General features: G+C 39.0%; 1 protein-coding gene across 3 annotated transcripts in view; it reads left to right on the forward strand.

Moving 5' to 3' along the window:
- The window catches only part of commd1 (copper metabolism (Murr1) domain containing 1), a 109,047-nt gene that overhangs the window by 37,811 nt on the left and 48,459 nt on the right, over window positions 1-22,777 (forward strand). For all 3 annotated transcript variants that reach the window (XM_059986112.1, XM_059986114.1, XM_059986113.1), the window contains exon 2: window positions 17,642-17,923. In XM_059986112.1, the coding sequence (XP_059842095.1) occupies window positions 17,642-17,923 (282 nt within the window). The remainder of the gene's footprint in view (window positions 1-17,641; window positions 17,924-22,777) is intronic.

Raw genomic sequence — 22,777 nt, forward strand, 5'->3', positions numbered from 1 at the left:
GAATCCACTGTAATCTGAACCCATGGGAAAGGCAGTGTCTGTAGCTTTTGGCTTGCCCTTAAGACCATCTTAATTAGTGCTCTGAAGCACCTCTTTATTCTTTTTATCAGCAGAAAACAGATTGGTTTGAGAGCAGTTCAAAACTCCAGGAGTGAAAAATCATAAATACTTGGTGTACCTGGTCTGGAATCACCAAATGCTTTTTAAAAATTGCAATTCTACAGACATTTGAAGGCTGAAATGCAAAAATGCACTTCAGATGTAAAGAGCAAATCTAGCTTACAGGCATGGCATTAATGGATTAATATAAGACTCAAAGTGCATTAACTGCTGTAATTCTGGCACTAACTCAATTTGCAAAATATTTTAAATAAAAAAACCTTTGGAAAAACAAGATGGTCTCCAGTGCAGAGAAAATTTCTGCAGAAGTACTAAACGTCAAGTTGAATTTGTCTTCTGCATAAGTATGTGGTGTCCCGATCAATAGAAAATGTGTGGAGCAACATCGCAGGCAGGTAGGTACAGACAAAACTATATAAATTAGAATTATATGATGGAAAAGAAAGACTGGCAAAAGTAAGATTTCAGTGCAAAATAGAACAATGACACAATCAAAGGCAAGTCTGTGTTAGTGCAAGAGTATTCCATAGTATTCCATTGCTAAGGTAGGGTTAATGTTGTGTAAGTAAGTTTAATGATCTGATGGTTGTGGGAAAATAGCTTTTTTTCTGAACCTGGCAGTGTGGAACTTCAGGTGACTTTACTTCTTGCCTGATGGTGGCAGCAAGAAGAGGGCATGTCCAAGGTAATATGGATCCCTGATGATAGATGTCATTTTCTTGAGGCAGTGCCTCCTGTTGATGCTGTTAGTGGTAGGATGGGACAAGCTGTGTCCACAATTCTGCAACTGTTGCTTTTCTTTGTGCCAGAATTGCTGCACCAGACCATGATGCAATTGGTCAGAATATGTTCCAATAGTGCATTTGTGGAAGTCTGTTGGGAGTAATTAGTGATATGCCAAATCTCCTTCAACTTTTAAGAAAGTAGAGGCACTGAAGTACTTTCTGAGAGGTTTACAGGCAGTAATTTGAAATCACTTACTGTCTCCATCGCTACCTCACCAATGAGAATTGACATGCGGTTGCCTGAAGTCAGTGATCAGGTTCTTGGTTTTTTTTTATGTTAAGAGTGTTGTTATTGTGACACTGCTAAACTAGAAATTCTCTGTAGACTGTAGACTGACTTGTATCACCTATGATTTGACCAGGAATGGTGGTATCATTGGTGAATTTATAGATGGTATTGGAGTTGAGGTTAGCCATGAAGTTGTGACTGTAAGTATGTAACTTGAGGTGCACTTGTATTCATAAGTGAGGAGGAGGTATTACTATTGACCACTCTGATAATGGCTTTCTGATGAAAAGTCAAAGATCCAAGTGCAAAAGGAGGTATGGAGGCCCAGGTCTTGAAGCTTGATGATAAGCTTTGATGGGATATCTTCGTTGAAATCCGAGCTGCAGTCGATGAACAGCTGCTTGCAGTCTGCATTATCTTTGTCCCAATGATGCAGAACTGAGTGCAGAGCCAGTGAAATAGCATCTGTTGTTGACCTGTTGTAATGCCAGGCAAATAGAGGGGGATCCAGGTCATTTGAGGCAAAGCACTTTATTATGGTGGCTATTAGTGCAACTAAACACAGGTCTCATGCTTTTCGATAGATCCCATTCTGAAGTGGGTAGAAACCTCGCACCACAGAAGCATGTGAGCATGTGGTTGAAAATGTCTTAGAATACGCCAGCCAGTTGGTCTGCGCAGAACATCAGAATTTGGACAGTTAAGTCGTCTGAGCTGGACGCTTTTTGTGGATTCACCCTCTTGAAGGGTGCCCTGATGTCAGCCTTAAAGACGTAGATTGCAGCTTGTCTGGAACTGTGGGGGCTTAAGTTGGAATCTAATTATTCTCCCATTTAAAGTGTGCATCACATGCATTGAGCTCATCCAGAAGTGAGTGCTATGGCCTCTAATGCTGTGCATTTTCGGTTTGGAGGCCTACAAGTGTTGCTGCAACTGTCATGCATCCATTTATGACTCCGGTTTAGTCCAGAATCTCTTTCTGCTCATGATGGCCTTCAGGGATCTTAACTACACTACTTGTGCAACTTGAGATCACTCATCCCAACCATCACAAATCTAACCTTCAGCAGATTACAAATCTCTTGGTTCATCCTTGGCTTTGGGTTGGGGGAAGACACTGAATGTTTTTGTGGGCACTTATTTGCCCACACAGTTCTCTTTGAAGTCAGTGATGAATGTCAGATACTCATACACTGACAAATTGAATCTGCCACAGCTCATCAACTAAAAGTAGCCCTGCCTTTACTTCTCTGCTTCTGTTGGCCAGCTTTTCATAGAGCTCTGTTGTAGTGTTACACTCTTTAATCTCTGCCTGTACACAGAAAGAAGAAATAAAGCTAGATGGTTGGATTTACCATAGGTGTGGGCAAAGGATGGAGTGATAGGTTTTCCTAATGGTGGTATAGCAGCAGTAAAGTGGTTTTCTTAAAATTTAACAATGTGCACCTTGAGTTGGAGAGAGAGGAAAATACAGAAAGAATGATATGCTAAACCCTACTTGATAAGCTGCTTTTGCCTTTGGTCTGGAGTTTCAGAGGAATGCCTCACCAGGCTGCTTTGTTTTCAGTTCTTCTAACATTGTCGTTATAATCAAATTCACATAAATAGAGGATTCACTGAAAGTGTAATGCGGTTCATTAGAGCCAAAAAGTCTAATAACTACAAAAGATATTAGAATCTTCATGGTAATTTAATTGAGACTGATTAACAATGCGAAGAAAATCTCAAGAGCATATGAAGAACTTATGATCTATATCAAGACTAATGACAGATCATTTTATAATTGAAGTCCATCATCAAGAGGGGAACCTTACTACATTGTTATAGCGTGAGAAATTTCAGAGCTAAAGCTGCAAGTAATTGGTATTTATCCTGTGCTAAATGGGCACTTCCTCACTTCTCAAAGAAAACCAGTGCTGTAATCAGATATTTTATCTCCTGGAATTACATTTTTAAAAGATTAAGTTAGAATTTTATTTCCTTCCAAACCATGCTATCTTCAATTCTGCTATTATGCATGTATTTCACTGTGCAATAATGCTGCAATCTGAGATTACTTTTAGAAGCAGGTTGGCTCTGTGCAAAATGAGCCTGGCATATTAAAGGACCTGATGGGAAAAGTACTAAGTATTATATCATTGCTCAATATTAAGTTGATGTAAATATGTCAAAACAAGAATATCCATGATTATCTATTACCCTTTCCCAAATATTCTCAAGTTTCAATTTAAAGGTAGAAGATAAGGATAAGAGGTGGAATTCACTGAATTTCTTCCATGAAGAACACTGAATAACTAAATTCAAATGTTAATACAGGCAGTCCCTGAGTTACAAGTGTCTGACTTACGGACAACTCGTACTTACGAACCGAGGAAGGAGAACGCCGTCTGCCATTTTAAGTCATTGCCGTTGACAGTGTGTTGAGTGTTTAACTTTGTATTTGGCTTAAACTTTTCTTAGTAAGATTCACCCTGACCCCAACGCCCCCCCCCCCCCCGCTGTACTGGTCGGCTGGTGGCACAGTGAGATCAGCGCGGGGCTGGAGAAAGAAGGTTTGCGAGTTCGCTCCTGTGCTGGGTTGATGTCGATCCAGTGACTCCTGTACCATCCATGCCAGGTTGCTTTCAAGCTTGCAACTCGACTTCGTAAAAAAAATTTAAATTCCAACGAGGAATATTGTGGAGGATCAAATACCCAAACCTAGCACAGTCGCCACTTGTCCCATTTAGCCTGTCTCAGTGAGGTGGTCCTTAGGGCCCAGCGGACCTCGGGACCTGCCGCCCGCAGTGTTTCTGTTCCATTGACGGGAAGTGATTGCGATTGGAAAATAAAGTGGAAATAATAAAGCGTTTGGAGAGAGGTGAAATACCATCGGTCATTGGAAAAGTGTTACGCTACAGTCAGTCAACGATTAGAACAATTTTAAAGGATAAAGTGAGAATAGTGGAGCATTTGAAAGGCCCTATCCCGATGAAAGCTATAATTATTGCTAAGCAACATAGTGGTTTAATTATTGGAATACATATGTTTCTTAAGTGTTTTATATGCATAGAAAGGTAAAATATGTATTATATACTAAGACAAACATTTGACTGACGCTAAATACAGTAATACAGGATGTACTTGTTCCCACTTCCGTACAAATCTGACTTAAAGATGGACTCAGGAATGGAACTTGTACGTAACCCAGGGACTGCCTATATGTAACTTTTATTTCTTTACTACTATAGGCATTGTTGTCAACATCAGCATTTCTCTTTTTTTCCCTGCTTTGGAGATGGTGTAGATCAGTGGTTCCTAATTTTTTTTGGGTTACCACTCCCTTAGCACCCAGCCGGAACACTACTGCAGCTCCCCCGACCCCTCCCCACTTTTATTTCCACCCATTGCCTAAAGAAATTTTATTTACGATGCACAATGAAAGAAAATTGGAACTGCATATTTTCAAAGCAGTGATTAATAATTATTAAAATTATTGAAGTCTATTTAAAAAGGCAAATTAAATTTAAGGTAAAACAATTTTCATCAATAGTTTCAGAGATACATTAATAGTCCAACTATTCACTACTTCATTGCTTTTCACCTTTCAATGAGATGGATGAGCTTGGTGCAGTGATGGCAGCTTTTCAACATCAGGCTGAATGTCACTCAGGTATCTTAGATCACATGTTTAGTAATTTATAGTTTGTTTACTTTGAAAGAAGTAGGTGACTGCACTGAAACTTGGCTTCATTAAATAGTATGTTGGAAAGGCAATAAAGAGCATTTTGACCTTTTTCCATAGTGCAGATATTGCTTTCTGCAACCAAAAGCTTTGATGTAATTTTTTTTTAACCTTGGCTTCAGCTCGGTCATTTTATAGCAAGATCAATTCTTCCTCTATCTTTCCTGTTAAGTCCTTATTACAGGTGTACAGGAATGGATTTATTACCCAATATGGAATTTGCATCAAGAAAACGAAGATGGAGTCTCTCTGACATATCTTTATGTAGTTCACCCAGATAGGCACACTATACTTGAAGATCATCATCTGGTATTCCTTCTTTCTCTTCTAAATCAGAGAGGTTTTGAAATTGGAAAAGGTCATGACATCAATGTTGCACTTAAGTAAGATTAACTTGTGGAGATAGCTGATTTGACGGATACGATTCACATAATTTCCTTGCAATTGAAGATGGATTTCATGCAACTGTGAATAATTCTGCCAAATAAGCAATGTCACGCCTAGTATTCATGAATTGATTACTGAATGAAGCATTCAAGCCTTTGAAGAATTGTATCACTTTCAAAAAGGCATAAAAGTGTCTCTGGCAGTTTCCCGTTAAGATCCATGCTTGAATAGTTGAGAATTGAGAGCATGGGACTTAATTTTATTTACTGCTATGGTAATAGTATTTAATGATTTGTGTAGCCCTTCACTTAAGATTTGGTGACAAGATGTAGTCTGTGAATTGCACTGTTAATGGTAAATACGTTAAGTACAGATTTATTTTTCAAGAAAGTAATGACCCCATGATAGATGGTGCGCCATCTATTGCATAAGCAAAAATATTGGTGAGCGGAATGTCCTTCTCTTTGAAAAATTGCTCAACGACTAGAAATGTTAATTTCCCCTTTCGTATCTGTTTCCAGTCCCCTTGCAAACAGCAATTATTGAACCATGCTTTTACCTTTTATGAAGTGAACCAAGAAACAAAGATTCATTGTCGGCAAAGTTAACTCATCCAAATGCAGAGCAAATTCTGTTGTCTTAATTTAAGCATGTTATACCATATATCTTCCACATTGTCAGACTCATCCGTCTTTGAACCAAGCCATCCCTGAGTGGAATCACTTTAATTATTTGGTCTGGTGACTTATCCAAAACCTCCCTTTCTTCTGGCAGAATCAGTTCTTCTCCAATTGTATGGGGCTTCCCAGATTTAGCAATGAAATGTGATATGAAGCAGGCTGTCTTTTTGTGAAATGCTGGCAAGCATGTTTTGAAATGTTTTCCATCTCTGAAACTTTTCATGAAAGGACTAAAAATAAGCCAAGTTCTTGTTTGCTTTATCAAAGTGTTTCTCTTCAAATGTTCAAGGAGCCTAGACAGTTTATTGCCTCATTTGAGGAAAAAAACCTTTTCACACAACAGATACATGGGCTGCTGTTGGTTACTTGGTCCTGGTGTAAATCCATATTTCAGATACTCACTATACTGTCTATACTTATTTTGTTTATCTACTTCTGCCATTTTTTGTGGATTAAATCGCCTGTTGTTGAAGTCCATCCTCGAATGCTGTGAGCAATAAATGGGAAAGTTATGACATTATCATAGCTCAGTTAAAACCTGACTCTGCCTGAAGGTACATAAAGTGGGGCAGCAATATCTCAGTTGGGCTGTAGGCTAGAAAAATGCAGTCAAGACCATTCAAAAGGGTAGACTTTGAAATTTGCCTCATTGAACGCCTTGTGCTCATTGACAGGAATGTATCACTGCAGTATGGGACTCATTCTAGCTAACACTGTACCACAGTAGTGAATGGCAATAATGCACAGACCAGGTCCAGAAATATTGTGATTTTTTGGTTGATATTTCTCATGATATGCCAAATACAGAAGTGCCGCATTGCTTTTCAACAACTCTTAACGCACTTCAAGCAAAGTCTCAGAGAATGGTGGGTTAGGAAAACTTGAGGGGATTACATAATCATTGTAATCAATTGTGAAGCACTGAGGATCAACTGCTTATAATGAGTAATTAATTTCTTAATTTAAGCCTGTAATCCCTCAACTGCTTGTTAATGAGTGATGGCATATCCCCCTTTATCTTTATTGCCCCTTTAGAAACATTTTCCACTTGAACTGAAGGGGCACCAATATCCTTGCAGGAAATTTTGATAGTATTGCTCCGGGGTGTTAGATTAGCTGTAGTAGTTGATGAAGGGTTTCAGCCCGAAACATCAACTGTACTCTTTTCCATAGATGCTGCCTGGCCTGCTGAGTTCCTCCAGCATTTTGTGTGTATTACTCTTGTTCAGATTTGATTAGCTTTATTTGTCATATATACTTCAAAACATATAGTGAAGTGCATCATTTGCATCAAATCGATCAGTGAAGATTGTGCCAGGCAGCCTGCAAGTGCTGCTACACTTCCAACACCAATATAGCATGCTCACAACGCAAGTCTTTTAAATGTGGGCAGAAACTGGAGCAACCAGTCAAAACCCAAGTGGTCATGGAGGAAACACACAAACTCCTTAAAGACAATCAGTGATCATTGTACTGTAAAGCAATGTGCTGGCCGTTATGCCACCATGTTTAAACTGGAGTTGCAGGGGGATGGAACCAGAGCATTTGTGTGAAAAGTAATAGTTAAGGCAATGTACAAAGACAGGAACCAAAAGGTTGAACATGGTGCAACTAATGTTCTAAATTATCCTGTTTCAATGCAAGGAGTTTTGTAGGTAAGGCAGATGAGCTTAAAGCATGGATCAACATGTGGAATTATGATTTTGTAGCCCGCGGTGAGTCTTGGTTGCAGGAGGGCAGGATAAGCAGCTCAGGGTTCGGGGGTTCCATTATTTTAGACAGAATAAATGGGGAAAGATAGCATTACTCTTAAGAGAAAATGTCACGGCAGTGCTCAGGCAAGACATACCAGAGGACCTGTCCACTGAAGCTATATGGGTGGAATGGAGGAATAAGAAAGGGATGGCGACATTAATGAGTTTATAATATAGACCATCCAATAGTCAGTGGGATTTAAAGGAGCAAATTTGTAGAGAAGTAGCAGACAGTTTGAAAAAAAATAAAGTGATAGCAGGTAATTTTAAACTTTCCCCCTATTTACTGGGGCTCCCATAGTGTAAAAGGACTGCATGGGATAGAATTTGTCAAACGTGTTCAGCTAAGTTTCCTTGATCAATACGTAGAGATCCAGAGAGAGTGCATACTGAATCTCCTATTAGGGAACAAGACAGGGCAGGTCCTTGAGTTGGGATTCTGAGTTGAGATTCTAAGTTTGAGAAAGGATAATTTGAGGACATAAATAAGGATCTGGTAGGTGTGGATTAGGGTTGGTTGTTTGCAGGCAATGGGGTGCTTGGTAAGTGGCAGGCCTGCAAAAATAAAATGCTGGGAGTATAGAGTTTGTATGTTCCTGTTGAATAAAAGACAAAGGTAGTATGTTTAGGGAATCCTGATTTTTGAGAGAGATTGAGGTCCTGTTTAAGAAAAAAAGGGGATACATTTAAGGTACAGGCAACAAGGAGCAAATGGGGTGCCTGAGGAGTATACGAAATGCAAACTTTAGAGGGAAGTCGGGAAGGCTAGAAGAAGGCAAGAGGTTGCTCTGGTGGATAAGGTGAAGGAGAATCCCAAGGGCTTCTGCAGAAAGATTAAGAGCAAAAGGATAGCAAGGGGAAAAATTGGTCCACTTGAAGATCAGCATTGTCATTCATACAGACAGCTTAAAGAGATGGAGGAGATTTAAATAAATATTTTGGCATCTGTATTTAGTCTGAAGACAGACAGTCTGTAGAACTGAGGCAAAGCAGTAGTGAGGTAATGGACTGTATTAGGATTACAGAAGAACTACTTGCTGTCCTGGGGCAAATTAAGGTGGATAAGTTCCCAGGGCCTGATAAGGTGTGTCCTCAGACCTTGTGGGAGACAGTTCAGTCACTTAGCATTCAAAATAAAGTAGCAAAAATGCATTCAATGTTAACTTAGTGGGAGAAGCCGGAGAGTCATGGTAGATTGTTGTTTCTGTGACTAGTGCTATGGCGCTGGGGTCTGTTGTTGTTTGTCATCTATATTAATGGTAATGTGGTAAAATGGATCAGCAGATTTGCAAATGACACCAGGATTTGGAAGGAAGGGGAATGGTGAAGTGTGTAGTGGACAATGAGTAAGGCTTATCAAAGCTTGCAATGTGATCTTCACCATCTGGAAAAATGGGCCATAACGTTGGAGGATAAATGAGGGGAGGACGTGCATTGAGCAGTAGACCACTGAGGAGTGTGGTAGAACAAAGGGATCTGGGGACGCAGATCCAATATTCCTTGAAAGTGGCATCACAGGTAGTTAAGGTCATAAAGAGAGTTTTTGGTACATTGACCCTCATAAATCAGAATATCGAGTACACCCTATCTTCGTTATATGCCGGGTATACGTTCCTCATAGTCGGCGCATAAGGTGAAAATGCTTAATGTGAATAATTATTTAAATGGAGAAAATAGAGATGCATTCCAGAGGGCTTCCTAAATATGTTTTATCTGTAATTTATTCACATTTTCAGATCAATACGACACAAAAGAAGTACCACAAGGCAATATTCATATTATATTTAATCAATTTAAGGTAATATTCAATGTAATAAGTCATAGAAAGTTAACATGGTAGGGTGTGCAGTACTCAGTAACAGTAGCAGGTGTGTTCGCTCCAGGAGATGAGTGGGTGTTGTGGTGTTGGGATCATACCAAGCACAGCAAGGGGTGAAGGAAGACTCACAGAACTCTTTGAACTGCCGGCAGCAGGAGTTGACACCGCTTTGAAGAAAGTGGTGAGGGTTGTTTGCTTGGCAGCGTTTTGTTTTTCAGCATAAATTTGCTTGTAGGGAAGAAGGGTTGACTGCAGGGAACGACTGAAATACTGATTCCGTTCTAAACTTGGGTCCACATCCATTGCCATTTGTGCCAAGAGTTTCAACTTCCACCATTCCCTCACTGTTGGTAAACTCCTGGGATTTTCAGAATCGTCTGTTGCTTGCAGTATCTGGGAGATAATTTGCCATAAAAAAAACACACCTTGAATGTGGATCACACCTTGGTCGAGTGGTTGAATCAGCGATGTTGTATTAGGTGGCAGAAAACAGGGATAGGGTGTACAGTTGTATAAAATGTTCATGAGGCCAAATTTGGAGTATTGTGTACAACTCTGGTTGCCTACTGATAGAATAAAAAAAAGATATCAATGCAATTGAATGAGTGCAGAGAAAATTTACAACGATATTGCTGTGACTTAAGAACCTGAGTTGGAGGGAAAGGTTTGCAAAATGGTGTCAGCAAACAATGCGACCAATGGAACATCCTGCTGGCAGTTCATGAAACTAATTTCATTTTAAAAAAATGATTCTACTCATAAACTGCAAACAACTGGAACCAGTGATTTACCTTTCGATGGTGTGTTTTGGGGAATATTGAGTGATCAGGTGCTTTGCTGTCTCTGAGAGAGTTTGATGAGGTTTGGAACAGAATGTGCAGCTTGGTAGCCTGGAGCCTATGATCGACTGCATTGCTTCTCTCTAATTGAGGTGTTGAACAAGGTTGAAGTCAATGTGTATGGGTGGGTGTTTGGTGCTGTCTGTCAGTGTTTGACCAGTCTTCCTCCCTCTCTCACCACCTGCTGTCAAAAGTTCCAGGTTGCCAGGGTTGATGGGCAAGGGTGTTGATTTGTGTCCAGGGACTTTGAGGTTCATGTTGCACATGTTTATGGATTCTGATAGCTCTTTTTTTCTGTTTTTGAGCGGTTTGACTGGGGCAATCGATGTAGACTGGAGTTTGATATTTGCACAATTTGTTCTTTTCCTTGTGCATTGGGTGATTGATGTTTTCTTGAACAGGTGTTCCTTTGCTACGTGGCTGCCTGTGGGAGGACGAATCTCAGAGTTGCATTCTGTATGCATGTGTTGATACTGTACTTTGACTTTTTTTCCCCCTGGAGACTAGGAAACTGAGGGGAGATTGCATAGATGCATACAAAGTTATGAGGGGTATAGATAAGGTAAATGCAAGAAGGCTTTTACCCCTGAGGTTGGGTGAGACTAGAACTAGAGGTGATGCGTTAAGGCTGAAAGGTGAAATGTTTAAGGGAGATCCCCACTCAGATGGTGGTGTAAGTGTAGAACACACTGTTAACTCAATTACTGGATATGGGATCGATTTCTACATTTAAAAGAAATCTGGATAATCTGGTGGGAGGAGTATGAAGGACTGTGGTTCAGTTGTGGGTTGATTAGACTAAGCAGAATAACAGTTTAGCATGGACTAAGTGGGCTGAAGGGCCTTTTTCTGTTGTAGTGCTTGGGCTCCATAAAAATGGAACAAAATTGTTATTTTGCTTCAAGGCAGTTCCAAGTTATGAAAGGGTGGTCAGGAGCTATTTAGATGCCATCAAATATATGCTGTAATATTGAGTGTGGTTTAAATCAGTAAGTTAGAGATACATGCTGCAGGAATAATAATTATCTAATACTTTACTGTAGTAAGGTTGAAGGTGAATTCATTGATTGCATTCAAGATGCTTCTTGATATTGACTAAGCAATTTTGTATCTCACTTTGCATTATGGAAATGGGTTGATTGTTTATTGTGCCATCAAGGAGGTAGAATTTGAGTTTGAAGTGACATATTTCTAAACATGAAACTAGGCGAGGGAAGCTGTGGAGGTACAAGAGGAGAATTGCCATTGGTTAACTGCAAAACATGTTGGAGCCATAGCTTTGCATTTAAAGAAAACATGCAAGTTACTACAAAAGGTTTTTTTATGGCACAAAAACCCAAAGGAGAAAGGAGTCATCCATAGTCGACCAGAGAAATCAAAAATCATATTACATCAAAAAGCTTTCAAGGAATGAGAACAATTTAGAACTCAGCAAGAAGGTGAAAAAATTGGGGAGGGGAAAAATAAACAAGATAGATCAGTGAAAATGAAAAGACTTGCAAGTTTGAATGTGGCTTCTTACTTATACAGAGAACATTTTATAACAGGATACAAAGAAATGGGACACTTAGAAAAGAATAATAGAATTGAGCAGAATCAGCTTGAATATAGAATGGGCAAATAATTTGTCTAACCTACCGGAGTCCTTATGAAGATGTAAGTGGTGCAATGGATATATATTAATTCCAGAAATGCTTTTGGAAATCTCTTAAATGTCAGTGACATTAAACCTGATTCTAATTCTGTTCTGAAGAGGTGAATTAACAAGATTGGAGTACACAGAATTAAAGGTAATGTACTAATGGGTATTTAAAATGGTTCATTGGATAGAATCAGGTTTATTATCAATGACGTCATGAAATTTGTTGATTTGCAGCTGCAGTACAATCAAGACATAAAAACTACTACTAGTTAAAAGGTAACTAGTGCAAAAGATGAATAAAGGTGGTAGTGTTAATGAGTTTAAGAACCACTCTGAAATCTGATGGCAAGAGGGAATAAAACTATTGTTAAAACCAAGTGTGGGTCAACCTCGTCCCTGATGGTAATAACACGAAAAGGGTGTGTCCTGGATGGTCAGAGTCCTGAATAAGGTTGCCTTCTTAAGGTACTGCCTCTTGAAGGTGTTCTTTATGTCATTGTAGAATCCTTGTAGGTAGAGTTGAGAAACTGCAAGGGTTAAAAAGACCCTGATGGGAGTTGCATGCAGGCCTCCGAATAGTAGCTAGGATGTGGGATAAAAATTGCAACAAGAGATAGAAAAAGCATGTAAAAAGGGCAATGTCACAATAGTTATGGGCAATTTCAATATGCAGGTAGATTGGGGAAAATCAGGTTGGTACTGGATCTGAAGAGAGGTAATTTGGAGAATGCATATGAGGTGGCTTTCTAGAGTAGCTTGTGGTTGAGCCCAGTAAGGGAAAGGCAATTCTGGAGTCAGAGTTTGTTTAATGAACCAGATTTAATTAGAAACATAGAAAATAGGTGCAGGAATAGGCCATTCGGCCCTTCGAGCCTGCACCGCCATTCAGTATGATCATGGCTGATCATCCAACTCAGAACCCTGTATCTGCTTTCCCTCCATACCCCCTGATCCCTTTAGCCACAAGGGCCATATCTAACTACCTCTTAAATATAGCCAATGAACCGGCCTCAACTGTTTCCTGTGGCAGAGAATTCTACAGATTCACCACTCTCTGTGTGAAGAAGTTTTTCCTCATCTCGGTCCTAAAAGGCTTCCCCTTTATCCTTAAACTGTGACCCCTTGTTCTGGACTTCCCCAACATCGGAAACAATCTTCATGCATCTGGCCCAGGCATAGGCAAACTACGGCCCGCGGGCCATATGCGGCCCGTTAAGCTTTTTAATCCGGCCCGCAGAACTTGATGAAATTATATTAATAAACCTTGTTAATGTTTTCTCCCCGCAATTCTGGCGTTTTCCCAATAGATGACGCACTTTATATACATTGACCTTTGTTGAGGTGCAGCGTATTACTCCACATTTGCGCTTTACTTTGTGACCTTGTGGCGACCCACTTCCTGGCACATCCGAACTGGCTCACAATTAGCCAGCGTTCCGGCTAAGAGAGATCGCCTGCAGGGATTTGCGAGCACAGAGCTCTGCATACCGGCGCGCTCTCCCTTCTTTGTCATTGTGCGGGTCGTTGTTGAGTTTTGGCACAGGGGACAATTGAATAAGAAGGAGCAGGACAAGTAGACCTGCATCTCCTACCGTTTTTGAAATAAAGACAGTCAGGAGGAGAGTGATGATGATAATATCTTGAAGGATAACAGAATTTTCAGTCCTTTAAAATAATAACTGTTACTATTAAAAAAAGCTGTATTTTATTCATTTAATTTTCAGTGTTTTAAAAGTCATTTCAATAAATAGCTAAATACCATGGGACTTCAAAGACAGATATTTTGTTGTAATGCATTTGTTCATTTTCAATTGAAATTAAAGCACGTGTTTTCTACATATCCCATGATATTTTATTTTCTCTTATGAGGTGTATTACCAAAACACTCCGTCCATCTGCTCCTGGTCCGGCCCCCCCTGTCAAATTTTAGAACCCTTTGTGGCCCTCAAGTCAAAAAGTTTGCCCACCCCTGATCTAGCCTGTCCAATCCCTTTAGAATTTTATACGTTTCAATAAGATCCCCTCTTAATCTTCTAAATTCCACTGAGTATAAGCCTAGTGGATCCAGTCTTTCTTCATATGAAAGTCCTGCCATCCCAGGAATCAATCTGGTGAACCTTCTCTGTATTCCCTCAATGGCAAGAATGTCTTTCCTCAGATTAGGGGACCAAAACTGCACACAATATTCTAGGTGTGGTCTCACCAAGGCCTTGTACAACTGCAGTAGAACCTCCCTGCTGCTGTACTCAAATCCTTTTGCTATGAATGCCAACATACCATTTGCCTTTTTCACCACCTGCTGTACCTGCATGCCCACCTTCAATGACTGGTGTACAATGACACCCAGGTCTTGTTGCATCTCCCCTTTTCCTAATCGGCCACCGTTCAGATAATAATCTGTTTTCCTGTTCTTGCAACCAAAATGGATAACCTCACAGTTATCCACATTAAATTGCATCTGCCATGAATTTGCCCACTCACCTAACCTATCCAAGTCAACCTGCATCCTCTTAGCATCCTCCTCACAGATAACACTGCCGCCCAGCTTCATGTCATCCACAAACTTGGAGATGCTGCATTTAATTCCCTCATCTAAAACATTAATATATATTGTAAACAACTGGGGTCCCAGCACTGAGCCTTGCGGTACCCCACTAGTCACTGCCTGCCATTCTGAAAAGGTCCCATTTACTCCCATTCTTTGCTTCCTGTCTGCCAACCAATTCTCTATCCACATCAATACCATGCCCCCAATACTGTGTGCTTTAAGTTTGCACACTAATCTCCTGTGTGGGACCTTGTCAAAAGCCTTTTGAAAATCTAAATATACCACATCCACTGGCTCTCCCCTATCCACTCTACTAGTTACATCTTCAAAAAATTCTATAAGATTCATCAGACATGATTTTCCTTTCACAAATCCATGTTGACTTTGTCCGATGATTTCACCTCTTTCCAAATGTGCTGTTATCACATCTTTGATAACTGACTAGCATTTTCCCCACCACCGATGTCAGACTAACTGGTCTATAATTCCCCGGTTTCTCTCTCCCTCCTTTTTTAAAAAGTTGGGTTACATTAGCCACCCTCCAATCCTCAGGAACTAATCCAGAATCCAAGGAGTTTTGAAAAATTATCACTAATGCATCCACTATTTCTTGGGCTACTTCCTTAAGCACTCTGGGATGCAGACCATCTGGCCCTGGGGATTTATCTGCCTTTAATCCCTTCAATTTACCTAACACCACTTCCCTACTAACATGTATTTCCCGCAGTTCCTCCATCTGACTAGACCCTCGGTCCCTTACTATTTCCGGAAGATTATTAATGTCCTCCTTAGTGAAGACAGAACCAAAGTAGTTATTCAGTTGGTCTGCCATGTCTTTGTTCCCTATGATCAATTCACCTGTTTCTGACTGTAAAGGACCTACATTTGTCTTGACCAATCTTTTTCTTTTCACGTATCTATAAAAGCTTTTACAGTCATTTTTTTATGTTCCCTGCCAGCTTTCTCTCATAATCTTTTTTCCCTTTCCTAATTAAGCCCTTTGTCCTCCTCTGCTGGTCTCTAAATTTCTCCCAGTCCTCAGGTGTGCCGCTTTTGTTTGCTAATTTATATGTTTCTTCTTTGGACTTGATACTATCCCTAATTTCCCTTGTCAGCCACGGGTGCACTACCTTCCCTGGTTTATTCTTTTGCCAAACTGGGATGAACAATTGTTGTAGTTCATCCATGTGATCTTTAAATACTTGCCATTGCATATCCACCGTCAACCCTTTAAGTATCATTTGCCAGTCTATCTTAGGTAATTCATGTCTCATACCTTCAAAGTTACCCTTCTTTAAGTTCAGAACCTTTGTTTCTGAATTAGCTATGTCATTCTCCATCTTAATGAAGAATTCCACCATATTATGGTCACTCTTACCCCAAGGGGCCTCGCATGACAAGATTGCTAACTAACCCTTCCTTATTGCTCAATACCCAATCTAGAATGACCTGCTCTCTAGTTGGTTCCTCAACATGTTGGTTCAGAAAACCATCCCGCATACATTCCAAGAAATCCTCTTCTTCAGCACCCTTACTAATTTGGTTCACCCAATCTATATGTAGATTGAAGTCACCCATTATAACTACTGTTCATTTATTGCACGCATTTCTAATGCCATCCCCAACCTCACTACTACTGTTAGGTGGCCTGTACACAACTCCCACCAGTGTTTTCTGCCCCTTAGTGTTATGGAGCTCTACCCATATCAATTCCACATCCTCCAGGCTAATGTCCTTCCTTTCTATTGCGTTAATCTCCTCTCTAACCAGCAATGCTACCCCACCTCCTTTTCTTTCCTGTCTATCCCTCCTGAATATTGAATATCCCTGGATGTTGAGCTCCCATCCTTGGTCACCCTGGAGCCATGTCTCTGTGATCCCAACTATATCATATTCATTAATAACTGTCTTCACATTCAATTCATCCACCTTGTTACTAATGCTCCTTGCATTGACACACAAAGCTTAATGTGGAACCCTTAGGATGCAGTGATTCGACCTGCAGTTTTGAGAGGGAGAAGCTAAAGTCCGATGTATCAGTATTGCAGGGGAGTAAAGGGAATTACAGAGGCGTGAGAAAGTTGCTGGCTGGTTGATTGGAAGGGGACATTCACAGGAATGATGGCAGAGTAACAATGCTGATGTTTCTGTGGGAAATTCCGAAGGTGCAGAATAGATGCATCTCAAAGACACACTATTCAAGTATTCTAAAAAAATAGATGAGGTAACTTTGGCTGACAAGAGAAGTCAAAGACAGCATAAAAGGAAAAGAGAGGGCATATAATACAAAAATTAGTGGAAGATTGGGAAACTTTTTTAAACCAGCAGAAGGCTTTTAAAAAAAAAAGCCGTAAGGAGAAGAATCGTGAAAAGCTAGCTAATAATACCAAAGAGGATGCCAAAAGTTTTTTTCCAGATAGATAAAGCGTAAAAGAGAGGTGAGAGTGGATGTCAGACTGTGGGAAAATAATGCTGGAGAGATAGTAATGGGGAACAAAGAAATGGCAAAGGAACTTGATAAGTATTTTGTGTCAGCCTTCACTGTAGATGTAAAAAAAAGTGTCCCAGAAATTCGAGAGTGCCAGGGGGCAGAAGTAGGTTTAGTTGCTATTACTAAAGAGAAGGTGCTTGGGAAGCTGAAAGATCTGAAGTCACCTGGATCAGATGCACCCCAGGGTGCTGAAAAGGGCAGCTGAAGTGATTGCAGAGGCATTAGTAATCTTTTAAGAATCACTAGATTCTGGAATGGTTCTGGAGGACTGGAAAATTACAAATGTCAATCTACTCAAGAAAAGAGGGAGGCAGAAGAAATTATAGAGCAGTTAGTCTGACTTCAGTGGTTGGGAAGGTGTTGGAGTTCATTATTAAGGACAATAGTTCGGGATATTTGGAGGCACATGATGAAATAGGGCAAAGTCAGCATGATTCTCTTGAGGGTAAATCTTGCCTGACAAATCTGTTGAAATAATTTGAGGAAATAATAAGCAGGATAGACAATCACTGTGATTTGCTTGTCAGCAATCTTAAAGTTGTCAGAGTTGAATATCTCAAATAAAAGCTTTTGCTCTAGGAAGATTGAGGCAATTGGTCTAACTTGAGTCTTTATTTCAACAGTCAATAACGTCTGCTGACATGGAATTCAACCAACTGGAAGCCTTCTTAACAGCACAGACCAAGAAACAAAAGGGAATTACACTGGACCAGGCAGCAGTTTTAACCAAATTCTGGAAAAGTCATAAAGCTAAAATTCGTGAATGTCTTATTAATCAGAACAAGTGGGAAAACTCTTTGAGAAATTTCAGTTGGAGAGTTGACTTGAAGACTCAGTCTGAACACTTGGATCAGATTAACACACCAGTTGCTCTTGTGGAGTTGGAACTTGGAAAAGATGATCGGGTAAGGATAGAGTTTCTGTTGTAGATGATGCCACAGAGTAAAAAATATCCACACTGCACTGGGAGTATTTGTGGCAGAAATTGCTATCTGGATCTTTGTACTTGCATTGCTATTTAGAGACTCAAAGAACTCTTGAGAAATATGACCCCACAATCTTTCTGCAGAATATGTTTGATAATGCTTATCGATTCAAAGTATAAAATTAGTGCTTTTTCCCTTTGCTGTTCCCGCATTCACCCTTGCCTAAAGGGAATTATTCCATACTAACTGTAGTTGTAAGGTTATTGCATTTGTATTTACTTTCTGACTTAAGTGACTTTGTATCTCATAAATGTACGATAATGTCTAATTACCAAATTTGAGAGACTTTGGGAAGTAGTGGACACAAGTGGATTTTAGCTAATCTGGTTTTGTCTTAACTGGTCATTTTCATACATGGAGATCTACAGAGTTTGTCACATGCAAACAAGAGCCATGAGTTAATTCTCCATATTCAGAAAATATTGATGACTCGTGTTTCCATAGCTAATGTTTAGGCTGAACTCGTGATTGGGGTTTCTACCAAAATTGTTCATCTCTACAGAGTTGATGGGGCAGATGTTCTGATCAGTGCTTTGCCACTCTACAATCAAGTGGATAATTCCTAACTCTAGTTCAAAATTAACAGGGAATATTTGATACATTAATTTTATATCAAGTGAATAAATACACTTTCAGAATAATTTTTTTACACCTGTTTGAGTGAAAATCCATTTGAGAGAAATCTGAACATGTATGGTAAGTAATTTTCCTCAAACTTGTGTGTTTTCCATGTATTTTTTTAAATCATATTTTTATGTAAGATAGTGACTTAGTTGGGTGTCAGGATGGAGATGTATCTTTACAAAAGGAGGTGTAAGGTGCTCCTTTCCTCCACTAGCCTTCAGATCACCCTTGGGCAAGTTGTAGCACCTACTTAGCATATTCCCCCCCCCCTCCCAAATATGGTGACATGAAGCCGTGGGAGCAGGTCGTATGGGAGTTGGTTGTACGAGCAGCTGATACAGATCACAAGTCAGTGGTTGTATAACCAGAACTTCCGGCAGACAATCTCTAAAGAGCATTAATAATGGTTAGAGTCCCCTGTTGTGTAAAGACATTGTGCACAAGAAAGCAGTCAATGGTAAACCACTTCTGGAGAAAAAGTTGCTAAGAACAATCATGGTCAAGACCATGGTCACCCACCTCATACTACACAGCGCATAATGATCATGATAACTTATCGACTATTTCCCAGTTTCTTTTTTTATTATCAGTTGCCTCACTGTGTATGAACCTTGATGTTGAGTATAGGTATGTTGTTTATATGTGTGTCTTACCATTATCAAAATTTTGGTCAAGAGGGTGCCAAGCTGCAGTCTCCATCAAGATCGTGTCTCAGACTTAGTTCCTTTTTAAGATTCAGAGTGATGGCTTTTGGACGGAGAAAAAGAGAGGAGAGTTACAGTTTAGGGACAAGGATGTCGGGGAGTTAGAGTTTGGTTAGAGTGTAGGCTTCTGCTTCATATTTGCAGCCCAGCGAGGTGAACATATGACGAACAACATCCGTGGATGGAGCTAGACAAGTGAGGATGAAGGCTGCTGTCCCCCTCCCCCTGGATGAGTACCCCCAGGTTGGTGGATTCAGGGATCAGAGGCATGTGTGCCAGTGACCCCCCTCCCCCCCCAGGTATTCTGCCTGGAACTTGGGATCCTGTCATCAGTGAGTCTGGAGCTCAAGGTCTGGAGTACAGGGTCTTGTCATTGGTGAGTCCTAGGGTCGATAACTGCTCAGGAAGTTGGACCGGATGATGAAAGTCCTTGGTCTGCACGACCACAAGTCCATTGGAGGCCAGTGGCCCAGAAGAGGCCTGTCCTTGAGTTGTGTGAGTGGGTGGGTTGGTGGGACAGAGAAAAAGGGCTTCTTTTGCTGATGGTCAGTTGCCGTTGTTACCTGTGTTGTTCTGCTGAGCGTTGTGGGCACGTGATATCGGTGTATGAATGTGTGGCAACTCTTGTGAGCAGCCCCAGCACACCCTTAGATTTTGTTGGTTGTTAATGCATTCACATCTCACTGTATAAATCAACTTTCTCAATTTACCCACTCCCACAGTATCTCTGAGTTGCAGTCTTAAATATTTTCTTCCTTAAGCCTTTCTTACTTTTTTTTTTCTTTTCTTTCTTTTTCAATCTTTTTATTGAATTTCATATATAAAGAAAACATAACATAATAGTGAATAGGTTATAAGTGCAATAGACTTGAAATTACATTAATAATAAGATAACAATATCCTAATAAATATCAACAACAACAAAAAATAATATATTAATCAATCAAGCCTATAATAATTATATATATGAAAAAAATAAAAATAATCATCAAAAGAAGAAATTTTTTTTAAAAATACAAGAAAAAATATATATTGAGAAAAAAAGCACTAAACTAAACTAACATGGGCAACAATAACAGTTTATATGTATATGATAATGTCAAAAACTCCGGAACTCCATACCTGAACAAGAATAAGCAGAGAGAAGGTCTGGAAGAGGTCAAATTAATTCATATGAAAATGTCGAATGAACGGTCCCCAAGTTTCTTCAAATTTAATTGATGAGTCAAAAACAGTGCTTCTAATTTTTTCCAAGCTCAGATAAGAAATAGTTTGAGAGAACCACTGAAACGTGGTAGGAGGATTTACTTCTTTCCAGTTTTGTAATATAGACCTTCTGGCCATTAATGTTACAAAAGCAATCATTCGTCTAATTGAAGGGGAAAACTGATTACCATCCTCATTTGGTATACCAAAAATTGCAGTAATAAAATGAGGTTGTAAATCGATATTCCAAATTGAGGAAATGGTAGCAAATATGTCCTTCCAATAGTTATGTAAAGTGGGACATGACCAAAACATATGGGTCAATGAAGCCACATCTGAATGACATCTGTCACATTGAGGGTTAATATGAGAATAGAATCGAGCAAGCTTATCTTTAGACATATCTCTATGTACAATTTTAAATTGTATTAAAGCATGTTTAGCACATATAGAAGAAGAATTAACCATTTGTAAAATTTTTTCCCATTTTTCTGTTGATATATTACATTGAAGTTCTTTTTCCCATTCTTGTTTAATTCTACCTGATATTTCTGGTTGTATCTTCATAATCATATTATAAATAAAAGCCACTAATCCCTTCTGACAGGGATTTAAGGTAAAAATCAAATCTGAGAAATCCATTGAAGTTGAATTGGGGAAAGATGGTAGAACTTTATGTAAAAAAATTTCTGATTTGTAAATATCTAAAAAAATTAGATTTAGGTAACTTAAATTTGTTGGAAAGTTGGTCGAAAGACATCAAACTACCTTCAAAAAAAAGATCACGAAAAGATTTTATACCTTCCCTTTTCCATATGCTAAAAGTTTGATCTGTCAAAGAAGGTTTGAAAAAAAAATTAAGTAAAATAGGGCTATCAAGAACAAAGTTTTTCAGAGTAAAAAACTTACGAAATTGAAACCAAATTCGTAATGTATGTTTGACAACAGGATTAGATATCTGTTTATTAAATTTAACTAAATCAGCAGGAAGAGAAGAACTAAGAACGGAGAATAGAGAATATCCCTGTACCTCATTGCATTCTAAATTTACCCACTGTGGGCACAGTGGTGAATCCAAATCTAATTTCCAATATATTAGGTTACGAATATTATTCGCCCAATAGTAAAATCTAAAGTTAGGTAAAGCTAAACCACCATCTTTTTTAGATTTTTGTAATTGCCTTTTAAAAACCTGGGGTTTTTATTTTGCCACACAAATGAGGAAATTTTTGAATCAATGTTATCAAAAAAAAGATTTAGGAATAAAAATTGGTAAAGCTTGAAATAAATATAAAAATTTCGGTAAAATCATCATTTTAATAGCATTAATCCGACCAACTAATGATAAGGATAGGGGAGACCATCTTGTAGTAAGTTGTTGAATTTGATGGAGCATAGGTAAAAAATTCAGTCTAAATAAATCTTTATATTTCTTGGTAATTTTTATACCTAAATAGATAAAGTTATCAGTAACAACTTTAAATGGTATCCTATCATTCAATAAAGTTTGCGCGTTTAAAGGGAATAAATCACTCTTATCCAAGTTTAGTTTATAACCAGAAAAACTACCAAATTGAGCCAACAAGGATAAAATAGCGGGAATAGACCTGTCAGGATCAGAAATATATAACAACAAGTCCTCAGCATAAAGTGATAACTTGTGTAACTTCTCATTATGGGTAATACCAAAAATATTAGGAGATTCACGAATAGCAATGGCTAAAGGTTCTAATGCGATATTAAATAATAAAGGACTTAAGGGACAACCTTGTCTCGTACCACGAGATAATGGAAAAAAAGAGGATCTGTAATTATTTGTAAGAACAGAAGCAACAGGTTTATAATATATTAGTTTGATCCATGATATAAAATTAGGACAAAAATTAAAATATTTCAAAGTGTTAAATAAGTATGTCCATTCAACTCTATCAAAAGCTTTTTCAGCATCTAATGAAATGACACATTCTGGGATTATGGGTGATGAAGTATAAATTATATTAATCAATTTTCTAACATTAAAAAAGGAATACCGATTCCTAATAAAACCAGTTTGGTCTTCTGAAATAATCTGTGATAGTACCTTTTCTAACCTAATGGCTAAAATTTTTGTAAGAATCTTAGAGTCTACATTTAATAGTGATATAGGGCGATAAGATGCACATAAAGTAGGATCCTTATCTTTTTTAAGAATTAGAGAGATAGTAGCTTCATAAAAAGATTGAGGTAATCTCTTCTTAGC

Source organism: Hypanus sabinus, chromosome 12, assembly GCF_030144855.1.
Source record: "Hypanus sabinus isolate sHypSab1 chromosome 12, sHypSab1.hap1, whole genome shotgun sequence".
Lineage (NCBI taxonomy): Eukaryota > Metazoa > Chordata > Chondrichthyes > Myliobatiformes > Dasyatidae > Hypanus > Hypanus sabinus.